Source organism: Corythoichthys intestinalis, chromosome 5 (genome assembly GCF_030265065.1).
Source record: "Corythoichthys intestinalis isolate RoL2023-P3 chromosome 5, ASM3026506v1, whole genome shotgun sequence".
Lineage (NCBI taxonomy): Eukaryota > Metazoa > Chordata > Actinopteri > Syngnathiformes > Syngnathidae > Corythoichthys > Corythoichthys intestinalis.
The window spans coordinates 29,170,979-29,184,042 of NC_080399.1; the positions used below are offsets into that span (position 1 = coordinate 29,170,979).

Consider the following 13,064-nt stretch of genomic DNA (forward strand, 5'->3'; position numbering starts at 1 on the left):
GCATCCACATACATGTTCGTCCACATCTCAATTATAATTATTTTCAAATTCTAATCATTTTTGTTTTTTGAATAATAATATTAAGTACGTACTACAAATAAGTGAGGAATAAATACAATTATAAACATAGGTGGTGATTGAGAGGGGGCTAGGGGGGCACTACCCCCTCCCCGTTGGCCGAAAAATATAATTGCATTTTATTGACATTCCTAGAAATGAATTTAAAGTGGAAGTTTTGATGACGCATTCAGTCAATAGTGGTATGTTTTCAGGATAAAGTTATTAAAACATACCATTGCATGTAAATATTTGTAGTATGAACAGCAACGTTTGTAATCCACCAGCTCTGCAGGGAACAGGCTGTTTAGGCAAGCAGAACGGAGTGACATCACATCGGTTTTGTTCCCGCTGATTTTTTTTTTTTTTTTTTTTTTGTGGCACCGAAAGGGACTCAAGCAAGAGTGGCCGAAGCACTCCTCTCTATTGTGGTCGCATTACGCATCTAAAAAAATAGTCCCGCAGAATGACATGAATTACGGCAGTTTGGTATGACGTCGTTTTGGCCGCATGGGTATTTCGAACAATAATCTGCATTTTGAATTTATTTGACCATGTTAGATCTGTTAACATCGTTTTTTTTATTGGTATGCTAAGCAGCCACCATTGACTCACGCTAGCTTAGCCACTCCGGAGACCTGCAACTAACAAATATCTGAGAAACGGAATTTGTTGAAATCAACTCCACCGACTAAATAAACCCGCGCTAATTCGAAGATTAGGCCTAATTTCAGAAATTCTGAACTTCCCTTTTAAAATAAAGACCTAGCCGCTAAAATGTTGTCTATAAAAGATGTAAAGAAATTAAACAAACAACAAAAATGAATTAAATGAACAAGAATCCTACAAGGTATTTCATAATGGGTCAAAATTATTTTTCGAACAGATCATGTGAGGAGCACCGTAGAGACGGTCCGTTGCTTTGCTTAGCCAAAAGTTTTCAAAAGCTTCAACAACAACTGAGCTTGAACCGAGGATTGAACATGAACAGTGTCAATATATATATATATGTAAATATATATATATATATGTATATATATATACAGTGTGTATAGGTGTGTGTGTGGGGGGGGGGTGTATATATTGTAAGGTTAGTGTGTGTACGACAGGAGAAAAAAAAAGTCTTAAATAGCATTATTATGTGAATTAGAATCATATTTTGAGACGATTCGACTATATACAACAATTTAGCAAAGCGCAAATGACGAGAAATTACTCTTTTAATCTGTTGGTTAGCCACGCCTACCATTATAGGGCTTTAGCGTCCCCAACAGGTGGATGATGTCAGCGGAAGAATGGGCTCATCGGTTTTACTATTCAGCCCATTGAGGGGGAATTATTCAGAACAAGGAAAACGCGATGAAGAGAGCCGCAAAATGTCATTGTTTCAGTCTCTCTACTCCAATATTTTTACAGGATATTCTTTTTATTATATATAATATTTTTAGTATTTTTCCCCAATAGCTAAATAAACGGCATGGTCATGACAAATAACAGTCTTGTGCTATATGGAATATGAAATAATAAAAATGCATTTATTCAGGACGACATGGAAAAATTACTCCATAATGGTCAAAACTGTCAACTTCACCTTTACTGTCGCAACTCCCGAACGATATTTTATGCCACCTAAGTCGGGCTTATGTCATTTCCCTTCCCCCTTTTTCGGAGAATGTAAACAAACCAAGAGGCCTGACAGCTAGCCGACATGCTAACCCAAACCGAGTGATGTTTCAAAGTCTTCGAAGTTGAAAATGACACATAACTAGCCCGGATCATTTCACATGACGACTGGGTTGTCGATTGTCTTAGCCGATCGGCAACCCGCTCGGCGGCGAACAAGTTAGAGCTCATCAGCCCCTGCTGAGGGCAGAGTGCTCGTTTGCGAGGAAGCAGCTGGACAATGACCGCCGGACAAACCGACCGATGTCGGAGGAGCGTGTACTGCCAAATGGTTAACACAAATAATGCAAAATAATGCTTTACTACAGGGCGAAGTCGTAAACAGCGAGAGACTCATAGGAGGGCGGCTGCAGTTGTTATGCAGCTAACATGACAATGTGTATGAGGAGAACTTTTTGCATGCCCATCAGTGATCAAACGTACAGTAAGTAGTCCTTTATTTAAAACTTTGTAGTGTTTACTTTGTAATCGCTGTATTCGCAGCTATTTTTAGTACAAAGTTGCAATTTCTGATCGGTCGGAAAATTTGACAGAACACCGGGCACATAAAGAGGGCAATAAGCCGAGTATAGTGCTCTCCCGGCGGATGGATGTGCGACAAGCCGCCGGTCGTCGGCCAAGGGGACAAGGAGCATGTCAGCCACAAAATGTAAGCCACCTATATATTAAAATGATCCCAGTATTTGACATAATACAAAACACGATCTTTACTCACTTGCTCGTAAGTCCCATGGTCCCACAGTAGTAGGGCTTGTTTTGGCCAGTATCCACCAGTGAATGGGAACTTTTTGAAACCCCAAAAAAGGCTCACAAGCCTCTCCGTCGTACGGCAAGATTTTTCGGCAGCCATTTGGCTGGCGTGATGCGAAAAATAAACGAAATAATCCGCAAAATCAGCTGAATCCTTAGTCCTTCTCATACAACAGTACGGCTGTATAGTGAAGAGGACTCCTTCTCCCGTACATGTCACAGCGCCCTCTTCCATAATGCAAGACCGAAGCCGGAAGTCTGTCATTTTCGTAGCGCGGGATTAAAAAAATTTAATAAATATATCGATCTCTTCTTCACACATCCAAGTGGCCAATTTCATTCAGGAGCATAAAATATCGCGTGTATTATGAAATAAACAAGCTTTTCCGTGTCACAGGCACTTTAATTTCTTGCTGACACTGCGATTCGGGGTCATCAACATGTTTTGCCCCCCTCCCACAGAAGTCAAACTCCGCTGATGATTATAAATTAACAACATGTTAATTTAAAAGAATCATCAAATTAAAGGTAGTCCCCAGAGTACGAACGAGTTCCGTTCCTATGCTGGCGATGTAACTTGAATTTCTGTCAGAATAGACCAGACAAGTCCAAAGTCCGGCCCGGGGGCCAAATGCAGCCCGTTGTCAAATTTCATCCGGCTCCCAGCCTCTGTCATAAAATCAATAACCTCTGGCCCACACACAGACTTAATAAATTGGTCAGCAGTACTGCTACCAGCATATGAAGTATCTTATACACTAAATGCTGCTCCTCATTTACCCACGAAAAGGCAGCAGCACTCTAAGCAACATTACCCCGTGTGACCCTTTACTTCCAATTTTCTAAAATGGGGACAATCAATAAAAAAAAAAAGTTGACTGCGACAGCTGGCGCTTCAAAGATAGGTGGAAATTGGACTTATTTCTTCACTAAAATACGCAACTGTCTGCCTTATTTGCAAAGAGACAGTCGCTGTTTTTAAAGAGTTCAGTATGAGGCGATATATTACTAAACAAGACACGCTAACATGTACGACAAGATTACAGGAAAGATACGTAGCGAGAAATTGAAGGAACTTGAAGCTAGTTTAATTTCACAGCAGCAGTATTTCGCAAGAGCCTGAGTCGAAAGAGAACGCCACAAAGGCTAGTTGCGAGATTGTTGAAATTATTAATAAAAAAAAAATAATAATAAAGCAAATGTGACGCACAGAATGGCTTACTAAAATTTGCTTAAATATATTGTTCTACATAAAAGACGTCAGCCAAGGTCGGCCCCCCACACTTTTACCACACCAAATCTGGCCCCCTTTGCAAAAATTTGGACACCCCTGGAATAGACCCTTTAAGTACCCCTATATACCCCTAAGTCTCAAAATAACTATCCAAAAACATGTATTATACGTCATATTAATAAGATAAATAAGACACAACAATAAAATAAGACACTGTGACGTGCGTTGTGTTAAATTGGGGTTGGGGTTTACATGCGAGTGAGTCACCTTGCTGTGGAAAGAGTAGGGAGGCGAAAGAGTGGGGATATCATGGCCGCTCAGGTCGCCAGCGTCGCCTCTCTCAACGTGAGCCCGCTGTCTGAACTAAAAAAAACGGATCGGCACTCGAAAGAGGAGTTGGCGTCGGGGGAGAAGCAGCAGCATAACAACAAGGAAGTGGAACCTGATGTCGTCAGTAACTGCATTAAGGCGGTGACGCTGCTGGGGGAAGAGGGGATCCTGACATGAAGAACGGCAACGGGAACGATGTACTGTTTATGCGACTTAAAAACAAAACAAAAAACGACTGGATACGGATTGGCGGACGAGACTCCTGCGTCGTAAAGTCGAAATCACGTAAGTCGGGTGCGTTGTAACCCGGGGACTACCTGTATAATGAATAACACAAAAAATCCTCTGATTATCGATCATTCGCCTCCAGGCTCTCCCAGTCAAAATGGATTGGACTTCTATCCCTGTCAATGGTAGCCAATGAGTTAAATGTGTGTCCCATAAAAGTTGAAGGATGCTTTTTTTGTCTGCCATTAAATTTTTTTTTTAGGCAAAGGAAGAACTACTTGCTGGTTGGCACCGCTGATGGCCTTCTCACTATTTACGAGGATTCAGCACTAAAGGTTTGAACATTAATTCTCTATAAACAATCTTTATACTCTGTTTGTTCAAATATTCCTTCCCCTGTCTTGTTAATCCATTTTTGTTTCTCTACTTCTTTTTCATCACGTTGCACTAGGATTCAGGTCAGCCAGTGAAATCCTTGGTCCTGGGCACCGTCAACACTCCCGTGGTGTGCCTTGGAACGTCGTCATACTCTCTGGACGGCCGTTGCGTTTGGGCCGGCTGTGGCACCAGGATCCTGTCTTTCAGTGCCGACTACGATGTGAGCCGGAACATCGACACCCGAAAAGCCGTCACACTCCCGTCAGTACAAAATGAAAATTACATTCAAGTAAAGATACCTTAAAAAAGGCCTGACCTGAACTGCGCTTTTGTTTGTGTAGGCATCAGCTGAGCGGTGAGGCCAGTGTGTGGCGCATGGCAGTGGACAAGTACGTGTACCTGAGCAAAGCCGGCATGGCTACTGTCGAAATTTGGGATAAGAGGAGCGAGCGCATGCTGGACTGCATTGACTGCGCACAAATCATTCGGTAATGCAAGAGAGAATCACAATGATGTTGAATCAGTCGTAGTCACTCCACATTCAAAGCAGTCCTGACAGTCATAGTTACTACATATGTGTCGAGGAATAAGCCTATTTATTTTGATGACTACAGATTGATTAGGAATCTAGTAAAATCTTTGGCTTTTTCTTAAAATGTGCTTTGGTTTAATTTTTCTGGAGTTGAATACCCCGGGCTTAGTGACTCTGCTTCTACACCAGCTACATAGACTTCTGAGCCTCATTGCATGCAAAATTGGCAATACTACCCCACTGTTTGTGGGGCATGGCATTTAGCAAACTGATATCTGTCAACATTGTGCTAACTTAAAAAAAATAAATAAATAAATAAATATATATAATATATATATATATATTTGGTGGAAAACACTCAGGTGACTTGAAGTTCCGCTCTGAGACCCTCAATTTGGCCAACTTTCAAAATGGTCCGATATGCATGTGTGATACATAATTGGGAAGCTTAAAATCTTAACTTTCTGGGGAAGAAACATTTTGAACAGGAGGGCATTTCTAAAAAAAAAAAAAAAAAAAATTTTAACAGCAAAACCCTATCTGGAGGTGATAGCACGCGAGAGCAGATTTAAAGACGCCATGACTTTAACGAGATAATATCGCGTACTTACCTCTTTTCAATCTAAAAACTCCATGTAGCATGTATCACAGAGTGTCAAGACACAGCTGTGAATGGCCTGGGACTGATTTTTAGGGGATTTCATTGGTGAAACATGGTAATCTAACAAGGGTCGCGATGCAGAAATCGCAGACACCAAGGAGTGGTCGAGAGCTTCTTTTTTTATATATTTACCCTTTTAAATGTTTTTTTTTTTTTCTTTTTTTATGTTTGGATCGATTGTTTATCATCTAACATACCGGGGAAAATGCGACACTAACAACAACAAAAATGCAATTAAGAGATAGTTATGAGGTAGATATAAAATTAAAATATGCAAGTGAAAATTTTTTCGAAGTCTTTTTTTTTTTAAACGAAATATTGGACATCGATTAATGATTTTAAGCTAAAAATGACAGACATTTAGAATAATAAATATAATTACTTACTTTCTTTTTATGGCTGGGTTGCGCGACGTCTGTAAACGGGGGTTTCCAGGGTAAAAGGGACAAATTAAAAGTAGTTTGCGGGCTAAATGGGCCATGAATCTGCTATGGCAGCATATAGACATATTGTTCTATCAAGCACAACGGTTCTTTTGGCTTAAAGTACAGGAGTTTATTTTAAAGAGGACTGCTTTTTTAGTCTTGTCTGTGTTTTCCGCCATGTGTGTATATATATATATATATATATATATATATATATTTGGGCTGTCAAATCACGTTAATTACAGCTTAAAAATTAATTAATCATAATTAATCGCAATTCAAACCATCTATAAAATATGCCATATTTTTCTGTAAATTATTGTTGGAATGGAAAGATAAGACACAAGATGGATATATACATTCAACATACAGTACATAAGGACTGTATTTCTTTATTATAACAATAAATCAACAAGATGGCATTAACATTATTAACATTCTGTTAAAGCGATCCATGGATAGAGGGACTTGAAGTTCTTAAAAGAAAAATGTTAGTACAAGTTATAGAAATTTTATATTAAAACCCCTCTTAATGTTTTCGTTTTAATAGAATTTGTAAAATTTTCAATAAAAAAATAAACTAGTAGCCCGCCCTTGTTGATGTCAATAATTACTTAGACAATGTAATGGGTGCTGAAGCCCATAAAATCAGTCACACCCAAGCGCCAGCAGAGGGCAGCAAAACTCCATAAAACACAAGTGAGCGTTTCACTGTACTGGCATTTAAATCTGTCTGAGCGGGACATCTGCGTTAATTGCGTGATTAAACGTGATTGCGTATTAACGTGATTAAATAAAAAAATTAATTAACGCCCGTTAACGCGATAATTTTGACAGCCCTAATATATATATATATATATATATATATATATATATATATATATATATATATATATATATATATATATATAGAGATTTTTTTTTTTTTTTTTTTGCATTACCTGAATGCTTAAGATTGGGCTTCTCATACTTGCAGAGGTGGATAGAGTAGCTAAAAATGATACTGAAGTAAGAGTAGCGTTACTTCTAAATAATATTACCCAAATAAAAGTAAAAGTAGTCATCTAAAAATTTACTCAATTACAAGTAAAAAAGTATTTGTTGAATACTCAAGTAATGAGTAACATTGTGAGTGAGTGCTTACAATGTCTGATTCTTTTTTTAAATAAAGGTATATTTTTTTTCTCAGCACAACTTCATCTATACGAACTCTTATTATTATACTGTACTATAGCCTATTACATGGCATTATTAGGACAAAAAAGATGACACAAAAAGCATTGATTTCAGACCAGAACAACACTATGAAACATCACCTGTCCAAAGAGCATGAGTGCCCTCTAGTGGAGGAAAAAAAAACATTATTACCGCTGATTGTAACAGTGGTAATTGATAATTAGTAATTAATTAGTAACTCCTCCATCCATCTTAATTTGTGGCTTAAACTCACCGTTGTCTGTGAAACACAGTGGGATAGCTCAGACAGATGTCAGTTATGTGGTTATTGTTGCGGTGTCTCATTGGTGAAACTGAAAACGCCACTGTCAACATCTCTGGCAAAAATAAATTCAGTATGTAGACTAATAAAGACCAAAAATATAACGACTCTTGTGTAGCCCAAAGTAGTGGAGTAAGAGTGATGGAGGTCCCTGGGGGGAAAAAAGTCACAAAGACTGGAACTACGACAAAAGAATTGTAATAAACTACAGCCAATGCCTATGTAAAGATCTAAATACTGCATTATTTACATACTGCATGCTTGGAACGGCTCCGTTAAGAACCATGAAGACTGCTTTTTTTTTTCAGTGCTCAGCACTCCCAATATTAGTTGGCCATGGACGAAGAACCAAAAGGGCAGGTACTTGCATGAGGCGTGAAGGAATAGTATCTTTTCTCGTATTTAGTGTTTGACTGTTTGTACTACTCTAACGTACCCAATATAAAATAAATAGCATTTATATCATAGTTTAAGGAAAACAAGCAGAATATATACACAGTATGACATAGGGCATAAGCAATACATGACGCCTTCTGACCACGAAAACCCAACGCGTGCGTCATGCAGCTGACCGAGCAAGATTGACGCTGACTACCAGGTAATAGGCAAGACATCTACAAGCCCACGTCTGCACCACCAACTCCAAATCAGTCCAGAACAAATGGCGGGATATCTTGTCTTGACAAGAAACATCTGATAAGGAGAAACCCGTGACCGAGAAGTAAACAATCAGCACTCACGTGGCACCGAGTTGGCAAAATCCACAACCCTCATTGCCCTGACAACAGTAACTTCCAAATCCTCCTGTCCAATCCACAAACAGACAAGAATCCTAAACAAAGTCCAAACACACCCTTCTTCCTGCCCACAGCACGCACCGCGAGAGCCGTCAAAAAGACTGGATATTTAACTAATTGTCACTTTTCTCGGGAATCTTTTGTGAACTTATGATATGACTACCCTGGAACCAGTCTGCCTCCTCACCTGGGTCTGTTCCTGTTGCTGATCATTGTCGACATGAATGAATTGTCAACTTGTGTTCGAAGCCTTTTTCCAGCTTTCAAAATGAAGTCAGTACAAGGGGTTAAGACTAAGGTTTATGCGCGAAATTTGGCCTTTTGGTCGGGTTGTTGGTGTTTCACCAGCCCGGGTCATTGGAGCTGCGCCAGTGTGGTTCCGGCAATCTGGCTAAAACATCAGATTCCTTCATGCGGCACGGTGTGATAACACACTGTGACCAATTTTAAAATCTTCCATTTGCAAAGGCTGTTGCAATAAATAAAAATACACAGATAACACACTTCAACGAAGGCACACTCACATTTTGATTTACTTACGCATGAACTAGATCAAAATATTGGAAAATGACTTTAGTGCCGCTTCATGTATTCCAATATTGTCTCCCATTCTCGCAGAGACGAGTGCGGCTCTGGATTAGCAGGGGAAATACCCGCCGACGGATCCCCCTCTTGGGCTCGCTGGGCACGGGTCAAGTCCCTGCTAATAGGGCATGGCGCGGCCACGCTGTGGGTAGGCACCCGAGGGGGACACCTGCTACTACTGGAGCTGGGTAACAAGCACCAGGTGCTGCAAGTCATCCCGCCGCGATGCCACTCGCTACGATGCTTCGCTTCAGCATTCATAGGTGGGTCCAACTTCAAATAAATAGATATCACATTCAAGATTTATAACAATTCAATTCATCCCACAATACTTGAACAAGCACTTCATAAAGAAATTGCCATCCCTAGTTGTGAGTTATACAAGTGATGACTAATCTGCCTCATCAGAGACACTGAACTGGAAAAACGTGGTGTTGGCGTTGGGAAGAAGAGTCCCTCGAGACAAGAGCGAATGGGGTGGGTTAGATAAATGATAATACTTGTCCTGATTGACACGTTACATAGTTCATATTTCAATCTGGTGCTTGTTTGGTGCACCCCTAGATGCGCAGTCGGTGCTGATGGTGTGGAATAGCACGCTGCCCTCCGAGATCAGAGACTTGAGAAAACACGCTGAGAGGAGAGAACGCATCGCGGCTGCCATGAGAGAGCAACTACACCAACACGACTAAATGCACAGGTCATTCTAATTTAATTTTATGTCTTATTAGATGGGGCTTTGCAGGGCAAAGGCCCAGATAGTAAAATTCATTTTTTTATTTAAATGGCATTTCTTCGACGCACCGCACAGCCGGAACTGTTTGACCAACCGGCACCTTTCAAAGATCAAAATGACTGGATTTTTTTGCGCAACGCAGGGAATTTTTTTAATAACCCGCAAAAATATTCCGTTCGCCCATAAATACAGGTTTTTTGAGAATTTTTTTTTTTTTTTTTTCAAAACGCTACTTGTCCTACAATTTTTGACTAAATCACATAATTTACACATAAAAAATTCCAGGACGGTAAGGGGCATAAAAGTTTTATAAGGAATTTGGCAAAAACCTTCCCCAAATTTCGCCAGAAACTGTCCCATTCATTTATAATGGAATGCCATAGACAGCCATGTACGTCCAAATTTCCTATTCATTTTCAATGGTAGGAAAAGAGGTCCTTGTGATTTTTTTTTTTTTTTTAATCAAAAACTTAACATTACAGCTAATTGATATTCAACTGGCGCCTAAGTAAGTAGATGGCATTGGCAGCCATGCAAAAGGACATGTCCCAGAAATGTCCCCAAATCAACAGGACATGACCTGATAGCCACAGGACGTCTCCACAAATCAATAGGAAGTGACCTGATATCAACAGGACGTGTCCTCAAAATGTCCCCAAACAAACAGGAAGGGACCCTATATCAACAGGAAATGTCCCCAAACCGACAAGAAAGTGGCCATATACAGTGGGGCAAATAAGTATTTAGTCAACCACCAATTGTGCAAGTTCTCTTACTTGAAAAGATTAGAGAGGCCTGTAATTGTCAACATGGGTAAACCTCAACCATGACAGACAGAATGTGGGGGGGAAAAAAACAGAAAATCACATTGTTTGATTTTTAAATAATTTATTTCCAAATCAGAGTGGAAAATAAGTATTTGGTCACCTACAAACAAGCAAGATTTCTGGCTGTCAAAGAGGTCTAACTTCTGCTAACGAGGTCTCACGAGGCTCCACTTGTTATCTGTATTAATGGCACCTGTTTTAACTCATTATCGACATAAAAGACACCTGTCCACAAACTCAGTCAGTCACACTCCAAACTCCACTATGGCCAAGACCAAAGAGCTGTCGAAGGACACCAGAGACAAAATTGTAGACCGGCACCAGGCTGGGAAGACTGAATCTGCAATAGGTAAAACGCTTGGTGTAAAGAAATCAACTGTGGGAGCAATTATTAGAAAATGGAAGACATAAAAGACCACTGATAATCACCCTCGATCTGGGGCTCTATGCAAGATCTCACCCCGTGGCGTCAAAACGATAACAAGAACGGTGAGCAAAAATCCCAGAGCCACACGTGGGGGCTTAGTGAATGACCTACAGAGAGCTGGGACCACAGTAACAAAGGCTTCTATCAGTAACACAACGCGCCGCCAGGGACTCAAATCCTGCACTGCCAGACATGTCCCCCTGCTGAAGAAAGTACACGTCCAGGCCCGTCTGCGGTTCGCTAGAGAGCATTTGGATGATCCAGAAGAGGAATGGGAGAATGTGTTATGGTCAGGTAAAACCAAAATAGAACTTTTTGGTAGAAACACAGGTTCTCGTGTTTGGAGGAGAAAGAATACTGAATTGCATCCGAAGAACACCATACCCACTGTGAAGCATGGGGGTGGAAACATCATGCTTTGGGGCTGTTTTTCTGCAAAGGGACCAGGACGACTGATCTGTGTAAAGGAAAGAATGAATGGGGCTATGTATCGAGAGATCTTGAGTGAAAATCTCCTTCCATCAGCAAGGGCATGGAAGATGAGACATGGCTGGGTCTTTCAGCATGACAATGATCCTAAACACACAGCCAGGGCAACAAAGGAGTGGCTTCGTAAGAAGCATTTCAAGGTCCTGGAGTGGCCTAGCCAGTCTCCAGATCTCAACCCCATGAAAAAAATCTGTGGAGGGAGTTGAAAGTCCGTGTTGCCCAAGGACAGCCCCAAAACATCACTGCTCTAGAGGAGATCTGCATGGAGGAATGGGCCAAAATACCAGCAACAGTGTGTGAAAAGCTTGTGAAGAGTTACAGAAAACGTTTGGCCTCCGTTATTGCCAACAAAGGGTACATAACAAAGTATTGACATGAACTTTTGGTATTGACCAAATACTTATTTTCCACCATGATTTGGAAATAAATTCTTTAAAAATCAAACAATGTGATTTTCTGTTTTTTTCCACATTCTGTCTCTCATGGTTGAGGTTTTCTCATGTTGACAATTACAGGCCTCTCTAATATTTTCAAGTGGGAGAACTTGCACAGGTAGTGGTTGACTAAATACTTATTTGCCCCACTGTAGATCTGTATCTACCACAGCAAAGCCCCATCATAATTTCTCCACAAATTGCAGCTTCCAGTTACTTGTTAAATATTTTTAACTCGATGTCAAATGAACCCTAAAACGCATTAAGATTTTTTTAAAGAAATATATTTTTCTTTTTTTTTTTTTAAATTTCCAGAGAAAGGGATTAAGTTGACCTCGGTTTGACTGACAGAGGAACCTTCAATTTGGAACAAATCCCAAATCACCACAATGATGAGGAGTCACGCTGGAACAAATCAAGACAAGAGCCGAATTGATTTTAAAGGGACATAACTTTTGTATATTTAGAGCCAACGACCAACAATAGCTTGTTGTTAGCCACTGAACAAAAGTAAAACATGCCCATTGTTTTGGAAAAACAAACAAAACAAAATTGCATCAGTCGTGATGCTAATCATGTCAGCCATTTCAAGTCTTGTGACCACCATTCAAATGTTTGACTTAATAAACACTACACTATTTTTATTGGAATGGTCTCGTCTCCATCCTAAATTACTATTGCAGTCATTTTCAACTAGAATTACAGTTAGTAAAACCACCGACCAAAATGCAATGTAATCAACCCACACCATTTCATTATGGTGGAAAACACAGACAAGGCTGAAAAAGCAGTTTCTGCTCTTGCACCCCTCTTTAAAACAAACTGATGTATTTTAAGCCGAAAGAACTGTTGTGTTTAATAGAACAATATGTCTATATGCTGCCATAGCAGATTCATGGCGCATTAAGCCCCCGAACAATTTTTAATTTGTCCGTTTTACCCTGGAAACCCCCGTTTACAGACGTCGCGCAACTGCTTTTGTTTCAACCCAGC

At 40.1% G+C, this 13,064-nt stretch overlaps 1 protein-coding gene across 4 annotated transcripts in view; it reads left to right on the forward strand.

Annotated features, from left to right (window-relative positions):
- lrrk2 (leucine-rich repeat kinase 2) overlaps window positions 1-12,807 on the forward strand; it is a 75,219-nt gene extending 62,412 nt beyond the window's left edge. For all 4 annotated transcript variants that reach the window (XM_057836183.1, XM_057836184.1, XM_057836185.1 and 1 more), the window contains exons 45-51: window positions 4,545-4,617; window positions 4,734-4,921; window positions 5,002-5,148; window positions 9,192-9,421; window positions 9,567-9,635; window positions 9,723-9,858; window positions 12,387-12,807. In XM_057836183.1, coding sequence (XP_057692166.1) covers window positions 4,545-4,617; window positions 4,734-4,921; window positions 5,002-5,148; window positions 9,192-9,421; window positions 9,567-9,635; window positions 9,723-9,850 — 835 coding nt within the window. In that variant the 3' untranslated portion in view covers window positions 9,851-9,858; window positions 12,387-12,807. The remainder of the gene's footprint in view (window positions 1-4,544; window positions 4,618-4,733; window positions 4,922-5,001; window positions 5,149-9,191; window positions 9,422-9,566; window positions 9,636-9,722; window positions 9,859-12,386) is intronic.
- The last annotated feature ends 257 nt before the right edge of the window (window positions 12,808-13,064 follow it).